We start from the raw sequence: 27,884 nt of genomic DNA on the forward strand, positions 1-27,884 counted from the left end.
AAAAAAAAGATATTCCCCTACCTTTGGTTGAGATGCAAAAACTACTACCCTTTGAGGACTGGGAGGTAAAAGGATTGGTTAGGACTCCCTGAGGGGAATACAGTACTGAGTATCATCTGGCCTGGGGGCTGGACCACTCAGGAGACGGGGCTGCACCCCACAACCTCATGGAGCCCAAAGAAGGGTGAGTCACACTCAGAGGGGAAGCCAGTGTGAGAGAAATCAGCCTCCCCAAGAAGGGAGAGGTACACTCTTGGTGGCAGCTCCTTCTCTTGTTCACTCACTCAGCATTCACAGACAGCCACCACGGGTCCCTGGTCACCATGGCGACCAGTGGCCGGATGGGATGCCTTTCCCAAGGCCAGGCCCATCTGCCCACACCGGAGTGGGGGGAGGTCTCCATTGAAGAGGAGAGCCCCAACCACCAGGCCAGCGGCCAAGAAGGCTGAAGACGAGGCACCAGGGCAGGGCAGGGCCTCACTCGGGCCCTGCTTGGCCCAGGGTGTATTTATTCTCTGCATCCGCCCTTCCCTAGGCCCAGAGGGAGCAAGCCTCTCTCCGGGACCTGTGCCTGGGCTGGGACTCTGAAGGAGGTTTCTGGGTCAAAGCAGTCTTCATCCTGAAGTTCCAAGTGACAAATTAAAACATTTTTTTTTAAATCCATTTGCTAAAAGAATGACCTGTGGCCATCCTGGTCAGTGCCTCAGCACCCTGTCTGTCATCGGTCATCAGGCTGAGCCATCAGCGCTCCTCCAGGGGCCCCACAAGCTACTGATTGTTGCAGCCCTGGGAGGCTGAGGAGCTGCCTGCCTGTTTTTTTCTCCGCTTGTTGAGGAGCCGATTGTTAGAAGTCTTCAGGTCTTTGATCTTCACCTGGTCGTAGTCTACCCGCATGGTGGCTAAGGCACTGGTCATTTCCTCCTAAGGACAAACAGCATGGGGAGATGGAGAGGTCAGACTCGTACTGACTTTTATAAGCCACTACCCTCCCGCCTGGACAGCCCCTTTAATCATGCCAGTCTTTAATAAGACAGTGACAGATTGTGCTGTCCTAGCATTCATTTTTGTGCCCAGGACTGGACCAAACCTTTTAGGTCACATAGTCCTTGTTACAGTTCTTTTTTTCTCTGTGTGTTCACTGGTCCTGGGGCTTGAACTCAGGGCCTGGGGGGTACTGCTGTCCCTGAGCTGTTTTTGCTCAGGGCTATCACTCTACCACTTGAGCCGCTTCTGGCTTTTGGATGGTTAATTGGATGTAAGAGTTTTATGCACTTTGCTGTCCCGGCTGGCTTCCACCCACGATCCTCAGGTTGCAGCCTCCTGTGTGGCTAGGTATGGGCCACTGGAGCGCAGCCTTCGCTACAGTGGTTTATGGTAGACGCTGAACTTATATGCCAGGGCATGGGCAAGTATTGACTGCCTGGGACCTCAGAAAGCATAAGGGGGACAGAGAAATGAACCAGTGTCACTTGATCAGAACTATAAAGTCTGTAGAAAATGCCATCTCATTGGGGATATAGGAGACTGGGGTTGCCCGAAAGCTTTGTGCTGATGTCCCATACAGTCAGACTTGGTCTCTTCTGAGTCTAAAGCAAGGCTGACCGTTCTCCTAAAAGTTATTGGTCATAAGTGAGATTATAGCCAGGGTTGGGGATATAGTTCAGCGGTAGAGTACTTCTCTAGAATTCCAAGAACCTGGGTTTGATCTCCAGCACCGTAAGAAAACTGGTGACACTGGGCACCAGTGGCTCAGGCCTGTCATCCGAGCTACTCAGGAGGCTGAGATCTGAAGATCAAGGTTCAAAGCCAGCCTGGGCAGGAAAGTCCATGAGACTTTTATCTTCAGTCAACCACAAAAGTTGGAAGTGGAGCTATGGCTCAAGTGGTAGAGCACTAGCTGAAGCTTAAGGACAGTGCCCAGGCCCCGAGTTCAAGCCACAGGACCTGTCCAAAAATAAAAGCACATGACTTCTCTGAGACAGCCAATACTTGAGCCCAAGACATTTCTACAGATTTCCTGTCCCAAAGCCCCTCCTACACTGAGTGAGCCAAGAGCACCACATAGAATCGGGGAGGGGAGCCGAATGCTCAGAGTGCCTCAGTTGGACCACTGTGGCAGTCACTGATACTCTGTCCTCCAGGTATGGGGAAGGAATCAAATACCCAGGATGTGGAAGCAGCAGGAAGACAGAGGTAGGGTCTACCCACCTTTACTTCATCCCAGTGGTCTTTGTCTTCTTGTAGCACTCGGGCAGTGTGGAGCGGGGTCTGAGGGACCACCATGGATTGCTAGAAGGAAACCCAAGCCCATGAGTTAGCGCCTGGGGCCATGTCGAACAGTAGTGGCTACTCTCTAACTTACCCTCTTCTCCCCAGATTTTTTTTTTTTTTTTTGGTCAGTTATGGGGCTTGAACTGAGGGCCTGGGCGCTGTCCCTAAGCTCTTTCACTCAAGGCTAGCGCTCTGCCACTTGAGCCACAGCGCCACTTCCAGTTTTCCGGTGGTTCATTGGAGATAAGAGTCTCACAGACCCAGGCTGGCTTTGAATTGTGATCCTCAGATCTCAGCCCCTGAGTAACTAGGATGACAGGCGTGAGCCACCAGCGCCCAGCCCTTCTCCCAGACTTAGATGAGAAAACCAAAGCTCAGAGAGGTAAGAGAGCCTGAGCAGAGAAAAGCCAGGCTTAAGGAGGGGTGCTACTGTCCATTGCTGCACAAGAGCCCATTCTAGCTCAGCACCTAGACCTCCACAGCCACTACCTTCCTACCCTACATCTACACTCCAGAATGATACCTCCATGCTGTAGGGGAAAAGGCACTTACATTGATCCAAGGGTGGTTCATGAACTGTGCGATGGTCAGCCGCTCTGTAGGGTCCGTCTTGAGCAGCAGGCGGATCAGCTGTTTGGCTAGAGGATCCCAGGGAAGAGGAGAGTAGTGAGGTTATAGTCCCCCTCTTCTCCCCAGAGACTACAAGCTCCATGAGGCCCAGGCTGCAGATACTCCCACAATCCCAAGGCACAGGAATAATGAGCTAACACAGCTGCTTTCTTGTTCCAAGGTACTGAGCCTTTAGGATCACTTTGTTAGCTAACACACAGGATAGAATTGCCCGTCATCTCCAGAGGAGAGAAAAATAAATATCAATGAGGAATTAAAAAAAAATTAAAGGGGATTTTTTTTTTTTTTTTGCCAGTCCTGGGGCTTGAACTCAAGGCCTGAGCACTGTCCCTGGCTTCTTTTTTGCTCAAGGCTAGCACTCTACCACTTGAGCCACAGCGCCACTTCCGGCTTTTTCTATATATGTGGTGCTGAGGAATCGAACCCAGGGCTCCATGCATGCTAGGCAAGCACTCTACTGCTAAGCCACCTTCCCAGCTCTAAAGGGGATTTTTAAGGAGGTAAGTTTTGAGCCCATTTGGCAGATGTAAAACTGAGGCTCAACGAAAAATACCCCAAGGTTTAGATGATTTGCCTAAGAGTCATACAGTTGGGCAGCTGGGGAGCCAGGATTTGATGGCAGGTCCATTTGACACCAAAGGGATGTCTCAGAGTAACTAACAGGCAAGGGGACCAGCTAGAGAGATTGACTCACCGTCCTCCGATACCTCTGACCACTCGGGATTGGGGAAGCCATACTGGCCCAGGCGGATCCTCCTCTTCATCCCTGGGGAGATGGCCTGGCCCGTGTTGGAATAGAAGGGTGGGAAGCCACACAGGCTGGGGGAGGAAGGAGGAAGTCATTTTGGCACAAGGGTTGGGGGTCAGTGCTGGGGCATACCCTAAGCCGAGGAGATCAGAAGGTACTACAGCTGTAACACCAGCTCTCTTGGCCATCTGGGACCTCATCAGCCCTCAGCATGGGGAGACCCTCAAGCAACCTAGAGGGACGGTGACCCCATGACACAAGCCCTTTACTGAGGACACAGAGGTAGAAGCAGAAATAGATCTAAAAGTTGATGATGGGAAGCAGGGCACTGGTGGCTCACCCCCTGTCATCCTAGCTACTTGGAAGGCTGAGATCGGAGGATTCTGGTTCTGGGCAGGAAAGTCCATGAGAACTCTCATCTCCAGTGAACCAACCAGAAAACTGGAAGTGGCACTGTGGCTCAAAGTGGTAGAACACTAGCCTTGAGTGAACGAGCCCAGGGACAGCATGCCCAGGCCTTGAGTTCAAGCCCCACAACCAACCCCCCCCCCCCAAAAAAAAAGCATATGGTGGGATTGGGCCGAGAGGTCAAAGGCAAGAGTAGGCATGGTACTTACAGGATGTACATGATGACACCCAAAGACCACATGTCACATGACTTGTCATACTTCTCTGGACCCAAGACTTCAGGAGCTGTCAGGACAGAGGACACAGGCAGGTTCTGAGCCCCAAGCTTCTTGGGAACCCAGGCGGAATGCCTGAAAGCTGGGACAAGGTGAGGAGCAGGCAGGGAGGTAGGGCAGAATAGACGGGTGTCTGGCACCTTCTGAGAAGGCAGTATGTATGTGAAATTGGAAGAGGAGCGACAGCTCCCAGAGGGAGAAAAAATAAACTGCTTTCAGACAGCCCTCTGGCTCCCTATAGGCCCTTCTGCCAGTCTCAACTTGGTGAGGGTAGGGAAAGGAAAATGGCCAGTCTCTAGAGTTGGGTGAGTTCCTGCCAAGAGGGGCCTCCGCCAACTAGCTGCCTGGTAGCCCTCTTCCCTAAGCTGAATGTACAGCTTAGGTCACAGGTAAGTGTGTGTGTGTGTGTGTGTGTGTGTGTGTGTGTGTGTGTGTGTGTATGCTATATTCCACTGTCAGCTCAGCTACCACCCACAGGCCTCTGCCTTTTCATCTATGCAATGAGGTCAGCAGGACAGAAGATTTCTAAGTCAAAACACTGTGGACCACACGTCCTAGTAAACAAGGTTCCATTTCAGCTATCTCTAGGGACTTCCTACCCCCTGAGCACCCTCTGGGAGAGAAGAAGCCTGTTGTTGCCCCATTCTCTGGTAAAGGGTAGTTGCGATCGGGGCCTTTCCTGATCTGGGGGCTGCTTGTAGCTTTTTCAAGAAGCAGGAATATGGACACAGGCCCAGTCTCCACCGAGGAATCCTGACTCAAAAGACCCTTCTCGGCCCAGGCAGGTGGCTAGTCCCCTGTGTGTCCTCCTAATGTAAAGGAAAAGGCCTGCCCACTTTCTGAATATGAATCCCACCCAGGAAGAGAAAAACAACCCCCGTTGGGCTCCATCCCGAGCCCGATGGCAGCCTTTTATCACGTATATATTTAGAGCTACTGTGATGTCATTTAGCTCACAGGCCACCGCCAGAATTTTCCTGGATCTATTTTCAAAAGCAGAAGCTGAAGTTTGGGAGAATATTTTTGCAGCCTCCGGGGAGTGGGGGGGGGGGGGGCCCTCACCCTCCCCACCTCACATCACCCGCCTCCATGCAGAGCGTTCTGCCCCCTCCCTTGCTCTCTGGGCTTTAACTCTTTGCTTTCCACAGCTTTCCAGCTTCCCCCCCACACCCTGCCCCACATCCTAAAGACTCACCCACATAATAGGGAGTGTAGCAGGGTGTCTGAAGGGCATTTTGAGTGGTCTCCTTGGCAAAGCCAAAGTCAGTGAGCTTAAGCACGGCGTCTTTCTCCTTGGAGGTGTAGAGCAGGTTTTCAGGCTGAGGCAGGAAGAAAAAGCATGGGTGTGGAGTTCGATATCAGATGGGGGAGCAGGGCCTCCTAGTGCCCTTGAGAGCCAGGTTCCTCTCCTCCACGCCAGTGCAAGAAGAGCCATATTCAGCTCATCCACAGCCCTGAGCCTGGACCATCTATCACACGCACGGACGAAACAGAAGCCAAGGTAACCTTCATTCTCAGGGGGAAAACGAGGCAGGCATTCAGCCAAGGTTGTACATGGTCATTTCACATTCATAGAAAGCCTAAGGGGCAGGATATGATTGATTGATTGATTTTTTAATCCTAGGTTGGTAAGATTGCTGTAAAATCATTAGGATGCTCATGAGTCATTGTTACCAGGCATATGTCCCACCCCCAGCCGGGAAGGAAACCTGCCAAGGCCAGGCCCACCTGGGATTACTCAGGGGAGAAGGCGGCCCCCCACTCCCGAAAGCTCAGACCTCAGGAGCTGCACAGAGGTTCATCCTTCCCGGGTACAAAGCACAGGCAGAGCTAGCAGGGGCGGCGGGGAGGGCTCTGTGGAAGCTGCATCCCTGAAGCGGGCTCTGAATGAATGTGTAGGGCCCAGGCCCATGGCGAGAAAGCAGAAGGCCTCCCCAAGCACAGCTTAGGAAGAAAGGCAGGGTACTGGATGGAGTTGGGCATTTGGAGCCAGTGGGAACCATTTCTCCAGTTCTCTTGGAGATAATCTGACCTTGGATTGAGATAAAAAACAGAGAAGCAGCTTCAGAGTACACAAAGGCATCTGGTCTGCAGAAGGCATTTCTCCCCTTAGGAAAAGAAAAGAGAGAGAGAGAGAGAAGCCAGGGCCAAATCATAACAAGGACTTAGCAGGTGGCTCTGTAGTGGCTCTACATGCATCCTGACTCAATGGGGAACCATGGGCTGGCAATGCCCGCAGGACCTGATACAGAAGCTAGCCCCTCAGTCTTCCTCCGCCCAGACTTAAGAGGGTGTAAGCCAAGGGGAGAATATTCTAGATTTGGGGCAGAGGGCCAAAGAGGGACAGATTCTAATCTGATGCACGTGCCCATGGGTGTGTCCCTGGAGGGCTGCCTGAAAGACCCAGTGCTCCCCCAGAGAAGAATTTTGGAGCACTATGCTTCTAGAATATCTCTCAAGCCAGCCCTGGGACTACGTAGGCCCAAGGAAACAGCTGCTTTCTGTTGAAATGCTGGCATTTGAAGGCCCGCTCTGTTGAAATTATAGCTATGCCTTTGTAGAAAAATCTAACAGCATCAGGGGACCCAACCTGAGGTTTGGCACATTGTATGGTCACAGAATCTCCCGCCGAGCAAGTGAGCAAATCCAGTGAATGTCAGTGCAGTAAAATGCACACTTAGGCAAGCCACTTAATGTGCCTGTCTTAGCCTCGCTTTGCTTGTCTGTAAAATGGTGGCCATAGCCTCTATCTTCTAGGGCTGGTGAGGATTAAATGAGATGCTTGTTAGTAGGAGTGGCTAGAGTTGGCAGTTAGTTACTCTTGTTACTATTGGCATTACACCATGTTTGAAGGAAACAAGGTCATCTGACAAAACCAGAATTAGCATGCTGAAGCATGGGAGGAAAGGCTGAGAAAGAGCAGTCTGGGTGGGTGGGTGCCCTCAAAGGCTCTGGAATGGGATGGACCCCCTTCTCTGTCTCCGAGACTAGGTCCTGGCGACTCACTTTGACATCTCGGTGAGCAATATTCTGGCCATGTAGAAACTGGATGGCAGTGCCAATATCCCGCATTATCTCCGCAGCCTCTGTAGACACAGCAGAGGAGGGTGTCATGAATGCCAGATGGAGCAGGCCAGCACAAGATGGTAACGTAGTCCTATGACCTATGGCCCCCTATCCCAAGTAACCCATTTTTTCCCCCTAAGGATGCTCCCAACACATCTGAGCTTCGTTCCTTGGGCCTAGACTGCCTCTTTCCAAGGACCTCCAGGCCAGAACTATAGAGAGTCTACTCTCTCTTACTCGTGTGTGTGTGTGTGTGTGTGTGTGTGTGTGTGTGTGTACTAGGGCTTGAACTCAGAGCCTGGGCACTGTCCCTTTGTTTTATTGCTTTACCACCTGGGCCCACAACTCTACTGCCAGCTTTTTTTGGTGGTTCATTGGAGATCAGTGTCTCATGGAGTTCTCCTGCACAGGCTGGCTTTGAACCTTGATCCTCAGATCTCAGTCTCCTGAGTAGCTAGGCATGAGCCACCAGCACCCAACCCACCCTCTCTTATTCTGATGGAAAGACTGAGGCCCAGAGAGGAGTCCTTGTTCAACTGCACACTGCAACCCTCCTGCCCAGACTGCCCCGCAGGTCCAGCTCTGTGCATATACCTCTCTCGGTGAAAGCCTGGTCTCCACGCTCTTGGATCCTGCTGAACAACTCACCACCTTCCATGCTGCAAGAGAAGATGACTGTAACTGAAGAGGGGGTGAATCAGACATGACCCTTCCCTACCCCGATCGGAGGTTCAAGCTCTTCCCCCAGGGAACAGCCACTGTCAGCTGTGGTACGTGGTGGGTTGCTCTAAAGTGTCAGCACTCAGAGAGGTTAACAGACTGAGATCCTTGCCAGGAACTGCCTATGTTCCCAGTGGTGCTACTCCTAGTGGACTGTGACAGCTCAGGCAGTCCCAAACCCATCCAAGCCTCAGTTTCTCCAAGTGCAAAATGAGGTAGAGGTCAGTCATCATCTTCGTGACCCTGTGTCGAGAGGGCCTACTGTGTGCTGAGCTCTGGGCTCTACTTTTTATGTGCATTGCTCTGTGACCTTGGGCTGGCCCCTTCACCTCTCTGTGTCTCAGATGAGTGGTTTTATCCCCCCCCCCCTTTTTTTTATTTTTTCAGTCTTGGGGCTTGAACTCAGGGTCTGGGAACTGTCCCTGAGCTTTTTTGCTCAAGGATAGTGCTCTGTCACTTTGAACCACAGCTCCACTTCTGGTTTTCGAGTGGTTCATTGGAGATCAGAGTCTCACAGACTTTCCTGACTAGGCTGGCTTCAAACTACAGTCCTCAGATCTCAGCCTCCTGAGTAGCTAGGATGACAGCCGTGAGCCACCAGCACCCAGCACAGGGCTGGGGATATGGCCTAGTGGCAAGAGTGCTTGCCTTGTATACATGAGGCCCTGGGTTCGATTCCCCAGCACCACATATACAGAAAATGGCCAGAAGTGGCGCTGTGGCTCAAGTGGCAGAGTGCTAGCCTTGAGCAAGAAGAAGCCAGGGACAGTTCTCAGGCCCTGAGTCCAAGCCCCAGGACTGGCCAAAAAAAAAAGAAAAAAAGAAACCACCAGCACCCAGCTATCTGTTTTGTAAAAGAATAGCACCGATCTCACAAGAGTCATTAAGGATCGACTATGTAATGCATATGGCACACTTCAAACAGAGTCAATCTCAAGGTAGGCAGTACATGAAGATCTTCCTCTATGTTCCTTTTTTTAATAATAATTGTTTATTGTCAAAGTGATGTACAGAGGGGTTTTCCTCCATGTTAGACAGAGGAGTTGCAGAGACCCAGAAAAGCTAGGTGAGAAGCTCAGTTCCAAAGCTAGTGGGTGGCAGAGCCAGGATCTGAAGAGCTGGTTAACCTCTCGAGGGAGGAGGGACTTCAAAGGCAGACAGGAGAAACTGAGGCCCAGGGTCTGAAGTGGGCTGAGGCCACAACAGTATGAACAGCAGATGCCCAGGGCCCCAGACCCCATCATACAACCATCAAACCCCACTGGAAGGAGAAAGCTGAAGAGACTGTGTGTGTCCCACTTTTCTCTCGATTTCCATACCCAGACAGGGCTGGGCAGCCTTCCCTGACAACTTCTCCCAGAGTGGATATCCCACACAAGGAAACCACACCAGCCCTTTCCCGTCTGTCACAGAGCCTCAGAGTGGCACAGCTCCATGAGCCGGACCTGTGACTGCCCCGTCCACCACCCCTCAGGGGTTATGAGGACAGCTGCTCTGTGAAGGAGAGAAAGAGCCCCAGGGAGGGTGTCAGGGAGCTGGGGGGGGGGGGCGGGGAACGGGGGGACACCTGCATGCAGGGCATGCTGTATATACCATTCCATGACGATGAGGAGACAACGCTTGCTGTGATGCATGTTCTCATACACGTCCAGGATGGGCACGATGTGTGGACCGCCTGAGGCCTGCCAGTGGTGTTCTACTTCCTGCCGGGCTTTGGGGCTGTCATACAGGAGCTGTAGGCAGTGGGCACCAAGAAGGTCAGGCTCACAGCCTTCTTGCCAAAGTTGCACTTATTTTATTACCTTTTTTTTTTTTTTAATGTGGGACTAAGGAATTGAACCCAGGGCCTCATGCGTGCGAGGCAAACAGTCTAACCACTAAGCCACATTCCCAGCCCCTGAGCCTGCACAGCTTTTGAGGGGGACAAAATAAGGATGGAAATTCCAGGTTTCCCTTTGTGTTCTTGAAAGTCAGCCCTAGGTACAAGTGGGCTTGCCGTTACTTCTACAGGGTCTTGGAAGGTAGCTGCCAAGCTGCGGGGAGGGACTGGGAGGCCATGGAGTCCCTCTTTCCCTTCTCAGGGGCGATAAATCAAATGGAAAATGCGTGGGTTTTGTAATTCAATCACCTCGGCCACCGCCATAGCCTAGGCCAAAGCATGCCAGGCCTCTTGTGCCTCACACCTGTGCTGCTAGCTGCTCAGGAGGCTGAGATCTGAGGATCACAGTGTGGAGCCAGCCTGGGCAGGGAAGTCCATGAGACTCTGATCTCCAGTGAACCACCAAAAAAAGCCAGAAGTGGAGCTGTGGCTCAAAGTGATTGAATGCTATCCTTAACCCACCCACCCCACCCCCCAAAAAAATGCTCAGGGACAGCACCTAGGCCCTGAGTTCAAGCTTAGGACCAACACAGAGAGAGAAACAAAATTGCCCCATTTCCCAAGCCAGGACTGGGAAATGTGTGCAGAGTGGATAGAATGGTACCTGGTACACCTTACCACCACCACCACCTCCACCCCCTTTCCCCCCCTCCCCCCCACACAATCCTTCTACTCCACCCCCAGCTCCCCTGTGTGTGAAAGTAGAGGTGCTGAAGGAAGGTTAGGGGGAACGGGATACAGAGAAACAACTCTGCCCCCAGTCCAAGAGGCTGCCGGAACCCCAGGAAGGCTTCCTGAGGAGGGACTGAGGAGGCCCAGGGCCATCCATCTATCTAAAACCCACCCTAAGGGGAAGGAGACAAGGCCACAATCCCACAAGAGTGGAGCTAATGAAGATTTGACATTCCCCACGAGTGGGTGCAGGAGGAAAACTGTCACTACCAAAAGAAAAAGAAAGTGCTTCTAAAATGAGTTGCTTGAGCCTGCCCCTCCCAGTCTCCTGCTTCTGAGGTAACTCTACAGCTTTCCCTAGCTGCTCTGGGCAGGGCAGGCTGGGAAATGCATACTTAACCAGGGGAACCACCTAAAGGGCGTGACCCCGGCCTTTGCTCCGCCCTCATCTCGTGCCTGGAGAACCCAGAGGTAGAAGCTGAGGCAGACAGGGGTCCTAGCGAAAGGAGATGACAGCCCGGGTAGAGGAAGAATGGGTTTGGGATTGGTTCCCCGCCCCCTCCCCCCCACCATGCTTCAGTGTGACCTCAGGCAAGCACGCACAGCTCTAAACCACAGCCCACAACCCTGTAAAGCAGGAGTCATAACAGAGTCATCTTCACAGCGAGGCAGGCATGGGGTGGGCGGGTGGGTGTCAGGATCCAGGCTCAGGTGAGCTCAGCCCAGGGCTGGGGCTGATGACTAGAAAGGAGAGAAGTCCCTTGAATAGCCCTGGAGGAACTCTAAGGGGAGAAGTCAGCGGGGGGTTGGGGGGGGGAACAGCAGGGACTAGCCATCCAGGTCATATTTGATGTCGTAAGTGCAGATGGCAGAGAATCAGAGCTCAGATCAGCCCTGTCTCCGCTCAGCACGCCTAGGACCATGGGCCACGCCAACCTCAGTTTTCTCCTCTGTACAACAAGTGGACCCCTTTCTGCAGGGCCCTGGAGGCCCTGCGTTAAGTAAATAAAGTCTATAGCTGGAATTCTGTCTCTTTAGGCTGGCGCTCTACCACTTTAAGCCACAGCGCCACTTCTGATTTTCTGGTGGCTCATTGGAGATAAGAGTCTCATGGACTTTCCTGCCTAGGCTGGCTTTGAACAGCGATCCTCAGATCTCAGCCTCCTGAGTAGCCGGGAGGACACACCCTGTTTTTGAGGAGTCATCTCTGCCTCTGGAAAGTCCTCTATGGTTTTTGCCTTGGTTCTTTATGCCAGGCTGGGGCGTGGCATGGGGGGGGGGTGGCTGAAGCTGAGTGGAAACAGTGGGTTCCTGGGCAAACAAAAGCTGGGAGGATGGGCAGGGGACTGGAGAGGGTCAGAGTGTGTGAGAAGGAGGGGAGGACGATGAGGAGAGTAGCCCTTCAAGAAACCCCCCCCCACTTTCACTCCTAACCCCTCCCCCTCCCCCAGTTGATCCAGAACATAGCCTCACATTTCTCAGCGCTTCCTTATCTTGCTTTTCTATAGCCAGAGCCGCTTTCTTCTCCAGGACTCTTCCCATCATCTCCACCCGTGAAGCCCTTCTTGACCACTAACTGAAAAGGACACGGAGGGCCCCTCACTCTCTCCCTCCATTGTTTGTTTTCCTGGCTCTCTCTCTATTTTATTTATTTGCATAAACTGAAGTATAATTTACATCCAGCCAAATGCACAGGTCTCATGGGTCTGGCTGAGTGAGCTGTGACAAATGCGAACTCTCTGGGGACCCACACCCCCATAAAGACGGGAAACATTATCGGCTCCGCAGAAGGCTCCCACGTCATTGCCCTTTTTTTACCTCGCATGCAGCACTTGCTCACAACCTACAATTAGCTTGTTCCCTTGATAACTCTTTAAACATACACACACACACACACACACACACACACACACACACACAATTGTACTTTCAATGTCCCAGGCTCTGTTCAGGGTATGTGATAAATACTAGGAGAAGGAAGTGGAGCTATAGCAAGTGGTAGATCACTAGTGTTGAGCACAAAGGGGCTGAGGGACAGTGTCCAGGCCCCGTGTTCAAGCCCCACAACCAACAAATATATGTATATTATTTATTTATCTATACACTTATATAAATATTAGAAGACTTATTATCATTATTTTGGAGGAGACATTGGGGCACAGAAAGAGGAAAAAATAATAATTAACTGGTCCTTATTCACAGGGTTTCTCCCCTCCCCCAAGCTAGCACTCTGCCATCTCCCATAAAGCATGGCTATTCTGTCTGGCCGTCTGGGTTCACCTCCTGAGCACAGGGCCTGACACCAGCACTGACTCAGATAATATTTGTAGATTTTATGAACATACCTATAAGGTAGAGGGGGAAAAAAACTCCCTCAGTGCATCCTCAGAATACGATTAAATCCAGAAGACTCCACAACCAGCTCAGTAAATGGACACACCACACCCCGGGCAACCTCAGGCCCTGTGGCCTCAGGCCGTCTCATTCCCCACTCCCCATGAAGCAGGCTTGAACCCCTCTTCCAGGAAGCCCATCAGGACTGCTCCACGGGTCCCATTCACACAGATCCGTGACTCCACCCACACGCTCTTTCACCAGCTGGGGGAGTAAGTTCTCACATGGCAAAATGCCCATGGAGCATGCACAAGATCGAAGGGACACCAGACTCTGCTCCTATTCTCAGGATGCCCTTGCGCCAGTCTCTTTCCGTCTCTGGGCCTCTGTTTCTCCAGTGAGAAGCTTCGGGGCTTGCAGTAGATGGCGGAGAAGCAGCAAGGCAACTAAAGAGACCTGGGGGCAGGGTCTCCTTGTGATGGATCCACTGTATATATCTTCCATTTCCATATCTCTGCCCCCATGGGAACCCCGATAGCCACACACCTAAACCCACTGGGGGTTACTTACTTAGAAGGGGAAATAGTGCCTTGGTGTCCAGTAAAAGCTGAGAGGGAAGAAAAACAAAGATGGAGGGAGTGGCTTACGATGGAATCCTTAAGACCCAACGTTGGGAATCACAACTGGCAGCATTTACCTATTTGGAAAACAATTTGCAGTTTACAAAACACTCTGTAGTCCTTTTATCTCCTGGGAATGTTGGGTGCCGCCCAGTGAGGCAAGCTGGGTGGGGAACCATTAGTCCCCAGTTTGCAGATTGAGGAAACGGAGGCCCGGGGAAGATGAAGTCATCTCCCTGCAGATCCCCGGCCACTGTGTGGGGAGGCTGGCAAGAGGGCGGACAGGACTTTTCAGAGACAACCCCTCCCTGAGGGAGGAGAGGAGGAAGGGGCGACGCTGGGCCACACCACAGCTTGCACAAGACTTGTGAAACTTGTTCTTGAACCAGTGTGTGAATAGACATATGAATAGATAGGAGATGGGATGGAAGGGGGGTCCGTGTGTGAGCACAAAAACATGGGAGTAGGTGTAACACCTCTGTCCATGCACAGAGGTGCACGCATGGTGGGTAGGAAGTACTGGGGAGGGTAGAGGGTGGTTCTTGGTCATGTCTCTGGCCTCTGTGAGGTGGACTTTATAAACTCCGAGAGAATAGGAGTTTACCCATCTATCCATTTGTTCTCCCAATATTTTCTATTCCTCTGCAGTATACGGCAGGTAGCTGGCCACAAGGAGGTGCTCAAGAAAGACTGGTGGGCGGGGTGCTGGTGGCTCACGCCTGTCACCCTAGCTACTCAGGTGGTTGAGATCTGAAGATCACAGTTCAAAGCCAGCCTAGGCAGGAAAGTCCATGAAACGCTCATCTGCAATGAACCACTAAAAAGCCAGCAATGGAGCTGTGGCTCACGTGGTAGAGCGCTAGCCTTGAGTATAGAAAGCTCAAGGATAGTGCCCGGGCTCTCAGTTCAAGCCCCAGGACTGGCAAAAAAAAAAAAAAAAAGACTGGTGATTTTTGTTTGTTTCTTGCTTTCTTTGTTTTGCCAGTCCTGGGGCTTGAACTCAGGGCCTGGGCACTGTCCCTGGCTTTTTTTTACTCAAGGCTAGCACTCTGCCACTTGAGCCACAGCGCCACTTCTGGCTATTTTCTGTATATGTGGTGCTGGGGAATTGAACCCAGGGCTTCATGGATAAGAGGCAAGCATTCTTGCCACTAGGCTATATCCCCAGCCCTGGTAAATTTTTTTTCTTGCCAGTTTTGGACAAGAAAGAGCTTGAACTCTTTGGCTCAAACCTAGTGCTCTACCCGTTGAGCCACGGCTCCACTTCTGGCTTTTTTTTTTTTGTAACTTATTGGTATCTCATGAACTCCAGCCTCCTCCCAGCCCAGGAAAGATCACCCACCCAGGTTCCACACAGCCATCCCTACAAGCTGGTACCCCCATTCATTCATGTGCAGGCTGGACTCTTCTCAATCAAAAGTGTTCATCCACAGCGTCTTCCCCAGGTCTCACCCACAGGAGGTGTAGACACTGCCAGCCTGGACAAGCAGCCTCCTCTGCTACCCCTACAGCCAAAACTCCAACCCCTACACCCCAGGCTAGTCTACCTGCCACCCCAGCCCGTCTGCTCTGTGGCTGGGGCCGGAACACCCACTCTTTCCAGGGGTAGAGAACTGACGTGTAATCATGTAATCTCTCCCATCGGTGAGGCAAACAAATTAAGAAGATAAAGCTCTAGATGGTATACCAGCTCACAACCCCAAGGACTCCAGTTCTACAGCAAAGGAAATCTCTAATGTTCTACTTCTTCTCTCTGCCCTCTTAAGGCATTTTGAGTCCCATTATGCCTTGCTTCCTAGAACCAGGATTTCAGGCATTTTGTAATTCCAAAGCAAGAGCGAAACCAAATAAAACAAAAACATTTTGAGCCTCTTCAACATGCAAATATAAAACTACCAGAAACCCATTTAAGTTCTTAACTAAAAACAAAGACTTTTTTTTTTTTTCCAAGACAGGGTTTCACCACTACATAGCCTAGGCCTAGTCTCCTCCTGCCCCCCGCCTAGCAAATACTGGAACTATAAGAGTGAGCCACTATACACAATTCACATTAGCCAAAATATGGAAACAACCCAGATGCCCCTCCACAGACGAATGGATCCAAAAAATATGGTACCTATACACAATGGAATACTACATAGCGATTAGGAATGATGAAATATTGTTATTCGCAGGGAAATGGTCAGAACTCGAACAAATAATGTTGAGTGAGACAAGCCTAGAACACAGAAAACAAAGGGGCATGATCTCCCTGATATATGACTGTTAACAAAGGGAGACGGAGAGACAGTAGAGACCAAGTCTGTGAATACTGTATATGTTCTTGACACATAGTATATTGTATATATGTCTACCTGACCTAGACAAGGGATAGAAAAACAGGACGTAAGATATCACAAGAAATGTACACACTGCCCTACTATGTAACTGCACCCTTTTTGCACAACACCTTGTAAAAAAATTTATGTTCAATTAAAAAAAATAAAGAAAAAAAAAGTGAGCCACTATATCCAGCTTCAAAGATGAATTTTTAATTCTGAGCTTTCTGGAATCCTTGGCAAAAGGGGAAAGCAGATAAGCTTTTCCCCCATAAAAGCTGATGCTTTTATTACACAGATCAAATTCTAAAAAGGATTTAGTACCAAGCCATAAATGAAAGAGAAAAATCTAACATTCTCACGATATCTTCAAGAGCCATTTTGTAAAAGATACAGGGGAGATCTTGGATCTCCAAAGGAAAATAGCTAATATTGATTCCCCCTTAAAGCCCCAGTGAGCATGTAGCACTAGCCACGAGTAACAGAATAACGTGGCCAAGCCTTTTACTTTCATAGGATCCCAACTCTGTTCTCCGCCAGAGGACAGAGAGAGGAGAAAAGTGGCCAGGACTGGTTTGTCTCTCCAACACTTTCTCTCCCATCCGGGGTCTGATCTTTACCTAAGGACTGGGCAGGCCAGAAATGCTGCATTCTCAGCTGTTGATTAAAACCCACTGCGCATGCTTAACTCCAAACACTCAAACAGCAGAACTGCTCGTGAAAAATAAGAAACCTATTCCTAGAGATGCCTTTATGTCTGTCTAACTCTCTATCTACGAATGAATGAGAGAGAGAGAGAGAACCCATTATACCGATGCTCGAACTCAGGGCCTCTCTTTTTCACGCAAGGCTGGAACTCTACCACTTGAACCACACCTCCACTTCTGGCTCTTTCTGGTTAAATAAAGAATAAGAGTCTCAGAGAGGGCTGGAGATATGGCCTAGTGGCAAGAGTGCTTGCCTCGTATACAAGAGGCCCTGGGTTCAATTCCCCAGCACCACATATACAGAAAATGGCCAGAGGTGGCGCTGTGGCTCAAGTGGTAGAGTGCTAGCCTTGAGCAAAAAGAAGCCAGGGACAGTGCTCAGGCCCTGAGTCCAAGGCCCAGGACTGGCCAAAAAAAAAAGTCTCAGAGACTTTTCTAATTGGCTTGGCTTTGAACCTCAATCTTCAGTATCTCAGCCTCCTGAATAGATAGGATTACAGGTATGAGCCACTGGAGCCAGGGGGAAAAATATGTTTTTTATAATTCATGCTGCTTATATTGTACGTCCACGGAGGTATGGATAGGACAAGCTCCCTTCCTGACAAGATTTTTTAACTTAACCTTCTCTGAATAGCTCTTCGGTCTCCTAATTCTACATTTAGAATCCTTTTCCCACAAGGACTTGTAAAAGACAGTTGGAATAGTGGAATGTATTTTTCAGCCAGGTCTTAAGACCACCCCTTTTCTTGGCCTGTGAGAGCCTAGAGGGTTAATAATACCCTTGGCCTTACTGGCAGCTTTGCCCACTGAGAGGATGGGCCATAGCCTTTAAACTCTGCTCTGGGGATAGATATCAGGAATGGAATGACTAGCCTCAAGTTCGGGGTTCAGATCAGGGATTTCTCAAGGCTTCAGCATGGACCTAGCCCTCCACCCCCCCACCCCCCACCTGCAAGAGTACCCGCACCAGTTGGTAAGCTGGCAGTCATGTCAAATCTAACTTTTTAGCCACTGTTTCAAATGAGGGCCTCTGACATGTGCCATTATTCTTGCGCACATTCATTTCCCCAGCTTTTGTAGCTCATTAAGAGAGCTAATGGAACCAATTTGCAGCCACGGATTAGTTGGCCTCGGGCCAGGTCAAACCAGGCTTCATTAAGCTCTGACCACAGCCTGTCCTCCATTCTACCCTGTCTATCCACCTTCCCCCTCAGATGCCAAGTTCTAGGAGGGTCGGCTCACAAGGTACCGATGACCCCCAAATGCCAAGTTCCCTGTGGGTCAGTGTGAGAGCCCCCATTACAGCAACCACACCCTCCTTGGTGTTCAGCTAGCACCTGTTCCGAGGGTCTCATACAGAACTCACCATATCTAGAAAAGAACCAACTTCACCCTTTTCCCCATGGAGAAATCCACTCTGAGAGGTTAGCTGACTTGCCCAAAGTCACACAGCAATGTCGGAAGTCAGGGCCTGAACCCAGATCTGCTATAGGCTTCTAGAAAGTGGAAATGATGCACCTGGTTGCATCACCCCCACCCCCGTCCCTGTGAGGGTTAGAGGGACCCAAGAGTCCTAATACCAGCCTGGAGAAAACAAAACAGGAAGGCCCAAGAAGAAGCTGATAACCCCAAACCCACCTGACCACGAAATGAATGAGGAAGGAGGAAGGAGGAAAAAATGAGAAATAAGGATGGAACAGGATACATCTTTGGCATCATAGCCTTACAGGAAACAGACAGGAGACCTACGGACCAGAAAGCCATCCAAGCCTCACTGTTTTACCCAAGACCAATAACGAAGAAAGCATTGAGAGACAGACAGCTCAGGATGGTAGAGACAGACTGCCACCTTCCCCGGGGTGTGTCTCTTCCATGTGCTTTCTTTTTCTATCATATTGCTCTTGTCTTACATTTTTCTATCATCTTTATTTTAAATATGTATATGTGTATACACACACACACACACACACAATAAGCTGAGTGCTGATAGCTCACACCTGTAATCCTAGCTATTCAAGAGGTTGAGATCTGAGGATTGTGGTTCAAAGCCATACCAGGCAAGAAAGTCAGTGAGACTCTCATCTCCAATAAACTACTTAAAAAAAAAAAAAAAGTACTAGCCTTGAACAATAACAACAACAAAAGCTTAAGGGCAGGGCCCTGAGCTTGAATCCAAACCCCTGGACTAGCACACACACAACAACGATACTAAAATGGCCTAGCCACCTCTTCCCTGAAGCAGAGCCTCACTCCCTAGGTGGAAATCAAGCTCCGCTACTGGGTGGCTAAGGTAGCAGTGGTAGATGCCTTGTACCATGCACATTCTACCTATTAGCTCCTGTCCTTCCACAGTGACATCATCAATCTCCACGTGTAGCTGAAGCCCCTGCAACTGGCTTCCCCAAGTACATGGTTTGCCTATGGCCACTTGCTGAGTTTGGGAGTTTCCCTGAGAACCAGCACTGAATCCTGAGCTCCCTGTCCCTCACCTGTCCATTTATGGATGCTGCAGACACTTATTGGCTCTGCCTGAGGCCAGGTTGTAAAGCTGGGGCTGGGACTACTGCCTACAAGCACTCCCTGTTCTCAAGAACTTGGGGATCTGTGGATAAGTTCCTGCCAACTGGGATGCTTCATGAAGATGTTGGCTCAGGGAAACTGGTCCTGGCTCCTTCTCTTCCTTTCTGCCTTCTTTTCACAGCTACAGCTTTGCAGAGAAGACAAGATGAGAGAAGGCCAGCCCCTTCTGAGAGAACCCAGCAACACAGAGGGCTCCCCAACAACTGCTCTCCTTCTAGCCACTGGCTAGAACATCCATCCTGATGGAGGTAACTGACAGGCTGCCTGGAACCTAGTGTGTGTGTGTGTGTGTGTGTGTGTGTGTGTGTGTGTGTGTGTGTGTAATTAATTGGCCTTTCTTGCCTGGGCTGGCTTTGAACTGTGATCCTCAGATCTCAGTCTCCTAAGCTACAATAATTACAGGCCTGAGCCCCAGGTACCCGGCTGGTCCTGCTATTCTTAAAGCCTGCATCAGCTCTGCTTATGTCTCCCTTTTCCCTCCATTTTATCCACGTCCCTGCAGCTCCACACACAGGCCAGTGCAAGCACAGGTGACTTATCCAGACTTCCAGCTTATCAGGGTGTCTGGCTCCTCTCTCCCTCTATTCTTTTTACTTTTTAATTTTAAATTGTTATTATAAAGGTGATGTAAAGAAGGGTTACAGTTCCATAAGTCAGGTAAAGAGTACATTTCTTTTTGGACAATGTCACCCCTTCCCTTGCTTGCTTTCTCCCAGTTTTTCCCTCCCACCCCCACCCACAAGTTATACAGTTCAGTAGCAACATGGTGTCTAGTGAGGCCATGAGAGAGAGAGAGAGAGAGAGAGAGAGAGAGAGAGAGAGAGAGAGAGAGAGAGAGAGATGGGTCCTCAAATCTGAGTCATAGCCCCAGAGTTTGTGTCCCTAGCTGACCACAAACCCTACCGCTGGTAGAGTTTATCACCTCGGCTGACTGTTTCCATGGCAACACCATTCACGGAGTGGCCAAGTAGCCTCTGGCCAGTCTCCAGACTGTAAGAACAGCCCTGGAAGCGGACAAGGAATCTCCCACCCTCACCCCCCATCCACTTCCCTGATACGACTTGTGGTCACTGCTCACCCAGAGTGTCTTCCAAGCCAGAAGGGAGCCCTTGCTGAGCAAAGCACCCCAGCCCTTCATTTGACAAATGGGCAGGCTTGTGACTCCCAGTCCCAGCTGAGCTGGCAAACGAGAGAGGGATGAATGGCTGAGGGCCAGGACTGGCTGCTAGCCAGGCCTGGGTTCCAGCCCAGCCTGGACACATCCCTGCTATGTGACCCGGGGTGAGTTACTCAGCCTTTCTGAACCTGGGTCTCTGCATCCCTCACAGGAAGAAGTAACTCATTCTTGGATTCTGCTGCTTGCATTTAGGGAATAGTTAGCAAATGGGACTCTGGTCTCCAGCCCCCCAGCCCTGCCAGAGGGTGGGGAGAACACCTGCTAGGTCCTAAAAAAGGGGGTTGTTCATATCAGGGGAGCATTTGTGAAACAAGCTTGGATCCCTTGTGAATGCTGCAGCAATGGACGCAGCAAGTCAAGGCCCGGGCCATTTATATCCTGACCTTGGCTAGGTACAGGGGTCAGGGGTCATCTAGAGCCTTGGAGCTCATCCCAGATAGTGAAGGGAGAAGCTCACACTCCATTCTACCCTCTGGAAAATAAAAGCACACGTGTGTGTGTGTGTGTGTGTGTGTGTGTGTGTGTGTGTGTGTGCCAGTCCTGGGGCTTGAACTCAGGACCTGGGCAATGTCCCTGAGCTTTTTTGCTCAAAGCTAACACTTTACCACTTGAGCTATAGCTTCACTTCTGGTTTGTTTGGTAGTTAATGGGAGATTTTCCTGCCTGGGTTGACTTTGAACTGTGATCATCCGTTCTCAGCCTCCTGAGGAGCTGTGAGTATAGTCATGAGCCACTGGCTCATGGCTGGAAGAACACATCTTGAGTCCCATTCCTTCTACCTCCTCTGCTGGCTCTGAGGCTCTGGATTAGATCAATCCAGGCCCTTCCTTTCCCCACAGTGGCCAGGGAGCCTTAGGGGTCATAATGTATCTAATCACACACTGTTGTCCCACGCCATAGCCCACTGGACCATAAAAGGAGAGCCAAGAGCAGAGACGGCAGCTAAAGTTACCTTCTCACACTCCGCAGGGGACACCTCGGGTTACAACTCTACCCAAGCGCATCTGAATTCACTCTCTTGACTGCCAAGTCTACCTGCACCTGGTCAGGGCTGACAGCAAGAAGAGGCACTGCGAGTGGCATGGGCAGAGCAGTGTTTCTTGTTCCTGTCCCACCCCTGCCCTCCCCCCTAGCGAGGGGAGGGAGTTGCAAGCTGCCCGGAAGGAGCCCGCAGTGCCTGTCCTGCCCTTGCCCCGTCCTCTGCCTGTGGGTTGCAAGGAAGAAGTCTAGCCCAGACTGAAACACTTGAGACAGGCTGTGTCCAGTCCTGAGAAAGTAGAAACTGAGCCACAGCAGGAGAAACAGGCAGGGAAGGAGAAATGAGGGAGACAGGGAAGCAGAAACTGACAGGAAGACAGTGCCATGTACAGAAAGCAAGGACAAAGCTCCGGTCTAAAGAAAAAACAAAGGCAACTAGAATACCAACCCACATTAGAAAAAAAATCAATATTCTCAACATGTCTGTTGATATAGGGTTCAACAGGCTTTTCTGGTGGCTCATGGTTCCCCAAAATAGATGCCTTCACTGCTGCTCAAGGCAAAGCCTCCGAGGTTCCCACACAGCAGGGTTTCGATCACAGTGGCACAGGGCCTAATCCACTTAGTTCCAAAGGGACAAAAGGGGGGGGGAGGGAACCCCAGGAACTACAGCTCTCTTCCATAAGGGTCTGTCTGTCTGCCAGCATGAATACAAGGTAACTGCCATCAAGTCTGAATCCTAAACCAGGCACCAGTGGCTCACGCCTGTAATCCTAGCCACTCAGGAAGCTAGCTGGGATCTGAGGGCCGCGGTTCAAAGCCAGCCTAGGCAGGAAAGTCTGTGAAACTCTTTCTTTCCAAATAACCAAGGAAAAGAAGCCACAAGTGAAGCTGTCAGCCTTGAGCAGGAAAAAGTTAAGGGACAGTGCCTAGGTCCTGAGTTCAAGCCCCAAGACCAACCAAAACAACAACAAAAAAAGCCTAAATTCTGGGGGGTTGGAGGCATGGCTCAGGTGATAGAGCACCAGCCCATGAGCAAAAGCTGCAGGAGTGGCACAAGTGGTAGCCCTTGCCTAGTATGTGCAACGTCCTAGATTCAATCCCCAATGCTGCCAAAAAGGAAAACAAAAAAAAAATCTTAAACAATCTCATTTGGTAAGATGTTCTATACTCTCATCAAAGCTCATTAAGCAATCTGCCTACTCCCCGCAGTTCAGAAAGCTACCAGCTCAAGCTCTCAGCTCTTTCCCTCAAGTCTGGGAGAACCTCGGGTGAAGTGAAATGATTCCATCCGCAGGGACACCAGTGCCTGACACAAGCACCTGACTTGTTGACTTAGTACCAAGCAGCTCCACTCCACAAGCTGATCTGACCAGTCTGGAGACTGGTGAGGGAGGGGGTGGGTGGTAGCTACCAAGTGAGAAAGGGCCTGGCCTGCTGGGTAGCCACACCTAGGCCTCAAATCCAGCTCGGCAGCACCAGCCCCAACAGGCCAGCCTCACCCATAGCGCAATGCACAGGTCCTCCCTGGGTGGGGCACCCAGAGTCCATGGTGGCTCGCCCTCCACCTGGATTCCCTTTCGGCCTTTCTCCTGGCATTCCGGGTTGGAAGAGGCCCAGCTGCTGACTTCCAGGCAGAGAATGTCCTCTCTCCTCAGGCCTTCCCCAAGGGCTCTGTAGGGGGGGAGGGGGGGCAGCAAAGCAGTCGGATTCCTTTGTAAAGTCTCCAGCCTTAGGCAGGGAAATACTTCTCCACGGTCAACCAAGGGCTTACATCTGTAATCCTAGCTACTTGTTAAGGACCCACAGGTCAAGGACAACTTAGGCAGAGAAGTTGAAGAGACCCTTTCTCAACCAGGAGCTGGGCCCAGTGGTGTATGTCTGCCATCCTAAGCCCCATGGAGGCTGAGGATGGGAGGACTGCCATTCCAGGCCACAAGGAAAGCTGGATACAGTGGCAAGCAATTGTGATCCCAGCTGGATACAGTGGCAAGCAATTGTGATCCCAACAAAAAGCCTAAAGTTGGTGGATCATGACTGAGGAATATCACACACACACACACACACACACACACACACACACACACGTGTTCTTTCAAGGGGGACCAAGTCTGGTCTGTTTGTTTTTAAATTTTATTTTCATTTTTGGTGCTAGTCCTGGGGCTTGAACTCAGGGTCTGGGTGCTGTCCTTGAGCTTTTGTGCTCAAGGTTAGTGTTCTAACACTCAAATCACAGCTCTACTTACAGCTTTTTGTTTTGTTTTGTTTTGGTAGTTCATTGGAAGGTAAGTCTTGTGGACTTTCCTGCCAAGGCTTGTTTTGAACTGTGATCCTCAGATATCAGCCTCCTGACAGGTGTGATCCACCGGCACTCTGCTTAGTCTAGCTATTTTAATAAGCATTTATGAGCCTCTACTGCAATTCTGATACAAATACAGGTGTGATTCCCAGGTGCTACATGGGAGTTTTGAGTCAAAGATGAGTATTATGGCTTTAGGGGCCAAAGAAGATTCCATTGCCCCCACTGGCACTCTGGACTCTAGAAAGCTTCCTGAGAAAAGCTGGCAGGGAATCTTGACAGATGGGATGGGATTCTCTACTACATGGGGATGGAAGAGATTTCACCTAGGGAAGGCAAGGCAAGAGGGCTAGATTGGACCGCACAAGCCTTGAATGCCATATTTAGAGGTTCAAAGTGTGCGTACTCTCCCCATCTCTGAGTGGTCTCAGGTGAGACCTTCCTTTCCCACCTGTCAGGGAAATTTGGTGCTATCTCTGACATTGTGCTTCCGCGAACTGCTTTAATCCCACATACAGTATGCAAAGTAGCCTGGCTCACTTCACTTCTCTCTCCCTATCAAACCATGTGACTTTGGACCACTTATCCTAGATTGCAATATGTTTTCAAGGGCTGGTCAGGGGATTGGTGGGTGATAAATCTGCAGGCTTTGGGCTAGTTAGGGGCAAAAACTAAAGGGTGCCAGTTAACCATGAGGCCTGGAAAGAGACACAAGCAAAAGATCAGAGAGAAGAGGAGCAGGGGGACAGCCTGCCCCATCATGTGTTCCCTGGAGGTGATGGCCAGCCCTTCCAGTCCTGCTAACAGGACAGTCATGAATGCTTAGGATAGCAGGAAGAGCAGAAAGGCTGCAACAAAGCAGTGAATGTTGACTTGATCAAGGACACTTGGCTGTGGGCAAAGCAAGCAGGTGGTTAGGGGCTGAGGGAAAGGGGAAGAGGCCTAGCTAGCTCCTTTAGGGCAACACTGAATAGCAATAACTATAGAGACAGCGACCACATTCTTCCTGTTTCATGTGTTTCATGCATTCCAGGCTTCCTGCTAAGCACTATCTCCCATTCTGGGCAATGGGGCCAGAGGATGAACACAGAGAAAAGAGGGGTAAAAATAGTCTGATAGTTCAGGCTATACGATGAACACAGGCCTGCCTGGTAATCTTCGGTGTCTGGTTCGGGGAAGGTAGAAAGGCACAGAGCCTTGACCTAGGCTGAGCTAGCGCATCTTCATACCTGTCCTTACTCATCATCATAATATTAAGTCCCGTAAGTTCTTCACACCTCTCCCAGCCCCATAGTGTTGCCTCATTTCAAGTTCACATCAACCTTTGTTCTCTCTCCCTAAACAAAGGCAAGAACTTTGTTTCAAGAGTCCAAGATAGGTGGCAAACTCAGGGCAGAGATTAGAGTCACATCTTTGGGACTCTGTACCCAGGCCCACAATTCACAATCGCAACTTGTAGAACAGGAAGACCTGTGGCTACACCCATGCAGGTATCACTGGCAGGAACTAAAAAATGAATCAAGTTCTCTGGTGACTAGAGATTCAAAGGATTCTGGGTCACCCAATCTAGATTTAGTGAGCCAGGGTATGGGGCCACAGGGAAGAAGCCAGGCCCACGGAAAGTTCTGGTGGAGAGGGCTCAGTCTCAGGCAGAAAGGAATTCAGACCCCTCTCAATTACAGGAGCTTCCTATGGGAAGCAGCCAAGCTGTGTGAGTTCCTCTTGCAGGCCCAGCCAGAACCAGAAGGTGCAGCCACTCCCTCCTTCCGGGTACAACAGCTCAACCCATTCTGACTCCACCCCTGGCTCCCTGGGATCCGAGGTGGCTGAGGTAGGTAGGCTAAGCCTCAGTTTCCCCATGTGTGAAGCAGGGAAGATCACGAGTCTGACCTTACAGGAGAGCATGAAGATGAGACAAGACGAAGCTGAGCAGGGGCCCTGGGGACACTGGTTATCTATGTACTGTTGAACCCCTCCAGGTCACCCCCAGGCCTCAGAGAGAAAGGGGGTGGTGGGGGGGTGCCACTAACCTTCAGGGCACACTTCTGCCCAGTGCGCCGGTGGAAACACTCCAGCACTTTGCCGTTCACACCCAGGCCCAGCACCTGCTTGGACAACTGATAGTCATCGGTCACCGCGTACTTCTTGGGCTCTCGCCGCCCTCCGAGGGCCGGCCCGTGGCCCAAGCCGGGTCCCCCGAGGGCACCTGGCGGTGGGGGTCCAGGGGTCCCCTGCCCCTGCTCGGTCTGACCATCCATGGCCCCCACGGGGCGCTCAGGGGCGGCCCCAGCCTGGCGCGTCCGGGGGAACCTGGGAGCCGGGATGGGGGTGGGGAGGGGAGGGGAGGAAAGAAAAAAGAACCCATTCAGACTTTTCCAACATAGCCGCACCCCACCCCCCAAACTCGGAACCCCCAGACTAACCATGAAGCTCGGGGACGCGCTGGGGACCCGAGGCAGGGGACGGGGGAGGAGGGGGGGGCTCGCATAGCCTGGGCCAAAGCGAGTCCCACCCCACCCCGGGCACGTGTGGAGAGCAGCGGGGACCCGGTCACCCCCAAGTGGCCGCCAGACCCCGAAAGCTGCCCCCCTCCACACACACATACCCCACCCCGGGAAAGGCGTTACCTGGCCAGAGCGCACCGGGCGCGCCACGACCGGGTGACCGGGGTCGCGACCCAGCACCCAAGCCGGCAGCCAAGGGGCGCACCGGGGCCCCGAGAGTAGCGCCGGGCCCCGGCCCACGTGACCCCTCCTCCCCCCACCCCCGCCCGCACGTCATCCCCCCCCAACTTGAGGCCCGGCTGGGTCAGCCTTAAAGGGCCAGGCAGGGCAGGGACGGCGTTCACACAGGGCGCCAGCCCGGCTCAGGCCCCGCCCCTGGGCTAGGAGGGCGTGGGGGCGTGGCTTTCCCGGAGGGCGTGGCGTCTCGGGGGCGTGGCGTCTCGAAGGGGGCGGTAACCTCCCTGGCGCCTTGGGACTCCAGCCCTAGACACTCCCTGCACCTGCTCCGTCTACCCGGGGAGAATCTTTCCCCTGACCTTCCCCTGATCTTGTTTCTCTTGAACCTTCCACTTTAGTCGACTGTCTGTCGTCTCCGCCTGCTACCAGACTAGCCCTCTCGTATGGCTCGGTAAACTTCCGACTGGCCTGGTTGGTGGCTAACCAACCACCCCACCCAACACCTCCCTTCTCCACCACCCCCCCAAAAAACAAAACCAGTCCTTAGATTTTGCAAGCATGCAAAAGGAAATGGCATATCGGTGTTGCTTAATTTGAGCCTCCCTCGCTAGTCCCAACGTTCTGGCTGTGTCTCTTCTTCTGTGATCTTTTATTTGTTTGGTGTTCATGAGTCAGGATATATATATATATTCCCTCCTTGGTCATAACAGACGGCTTTTCTCCTATAGTTTGGGCATATGAGGTTGTGGGTTTTTTGTTTGTTTTGTTGTACGAGTCCTGGGGCTTGAATTCAGGGCCTGGATTCCATCCTTGGGCTTTCTTTTTCTCTCCCTCTCCCACCCCCTTCCCCAGGCCACCGCTCCGCTTTGTGGTGTTTAATTGGAAATAAGAATTGTATGGACTTCCCTGTAGGGGGCTCGCTTCTAACCATTATTCTCAAATCTGTCTCCAGAGTAGCTAGAATGACAGGTGTGAGCCACAGGACTCAATGTTGTGTTTTTAAAGTCTCCAACGGTTGTGGTGATGCAAGTCTGAAATCTCAGCACTGTTGAGGCAGACACATGGCCAGTTCCAGAACATCCTCTATACAGTGAGATCTCTCTTTAAAAATAATAATAATAATAATTTACGTCCCATGACTCAGTGGCATTTTCTCTAATAGTTCTGTAGTTTTCTTTTTCGTGTTTGACATTTACTTCATTCTGAACACACTTAGCTTACTTTATATATTTTTTGAGCCAGTTTCCCCAACTGCCCACCACTTATTTTAAAGAGGAAACTGAGGCAATCAGAGAGGAAGTTTGTGTAAGGCTATATAGCAGTGTGGCTGTGGCTGACTCCTCCAGCACATCTTCCCTATCTTCATCTCCTACCCAAAAGCAGAGGAACCCACACCAGTGAGTGACTCTCTTTTGAGATAAAAGGTGCTAGTGTCTCACACCTGTAATGCTACCTACTCAAGAGGCTGAGATCTGAAGACGTCGATTCAAAGCCAGCCTGAGCAGGAAACCCCCGTGAGAC

General features: G+C 51.1%; 1 protein-coding gene across 1 annotated transcript; it reads right to left on the reverse strand.

Annotated features, from left to right (window-relative positions):
* Mapkapk3 (MAPK activated protein kinase 3) lies at nucleotides 1-26,436 on the reverse strand. Its single transcript, XM_048334567.1, has 11 exons — nucleotides 26,310-26,436; nucleotides 25,713-25,992; nucleotides 9,712-9,851; nucleotides 7,993-8,057; nucleotides 7,339-7,418; nucleotides 5,528-5,651; nucleotides 4,267-4,342; nucleotides 3,596-3,720; nucleotides 2,824-2,909; nucleotides 2,209-2,289; nucleotides 1-921 (listed from the first exon to the last, which is right to left on the reverse strand). The coding sequence occupies exons 2-11, from the start codon at nucleotides 25,938-25,940 to the stop codon at nucleotides 769-771; spliced, it is 1,158 nt and encodes a 385-aa protein (XP_048190524.1). The 5' UTR covers nucleotides 25,941-25,992; nucleotides 26,310-26,436; the 3' UTR covers nucleotides 1-768.
* Nucleotides 26,437-27,884: the final 1,448 nt, after the last annotated feature.

Source organism: Perognathus longimembris, chromosome 26 (assembly GCF_023159225.1).
Source record: "Perognathus longimembris pacificus isolate PPM17 chromosome 26, ASM2315922v1, whole genome shotgun sequence".
NCBI classification, from domain to species: domain Eukaryota; kingdom Metazoa; phylum Chordata; class Mammalia; order Rodentia; family Heteromyidae; genus Perognathus; species Perognathus longimembris.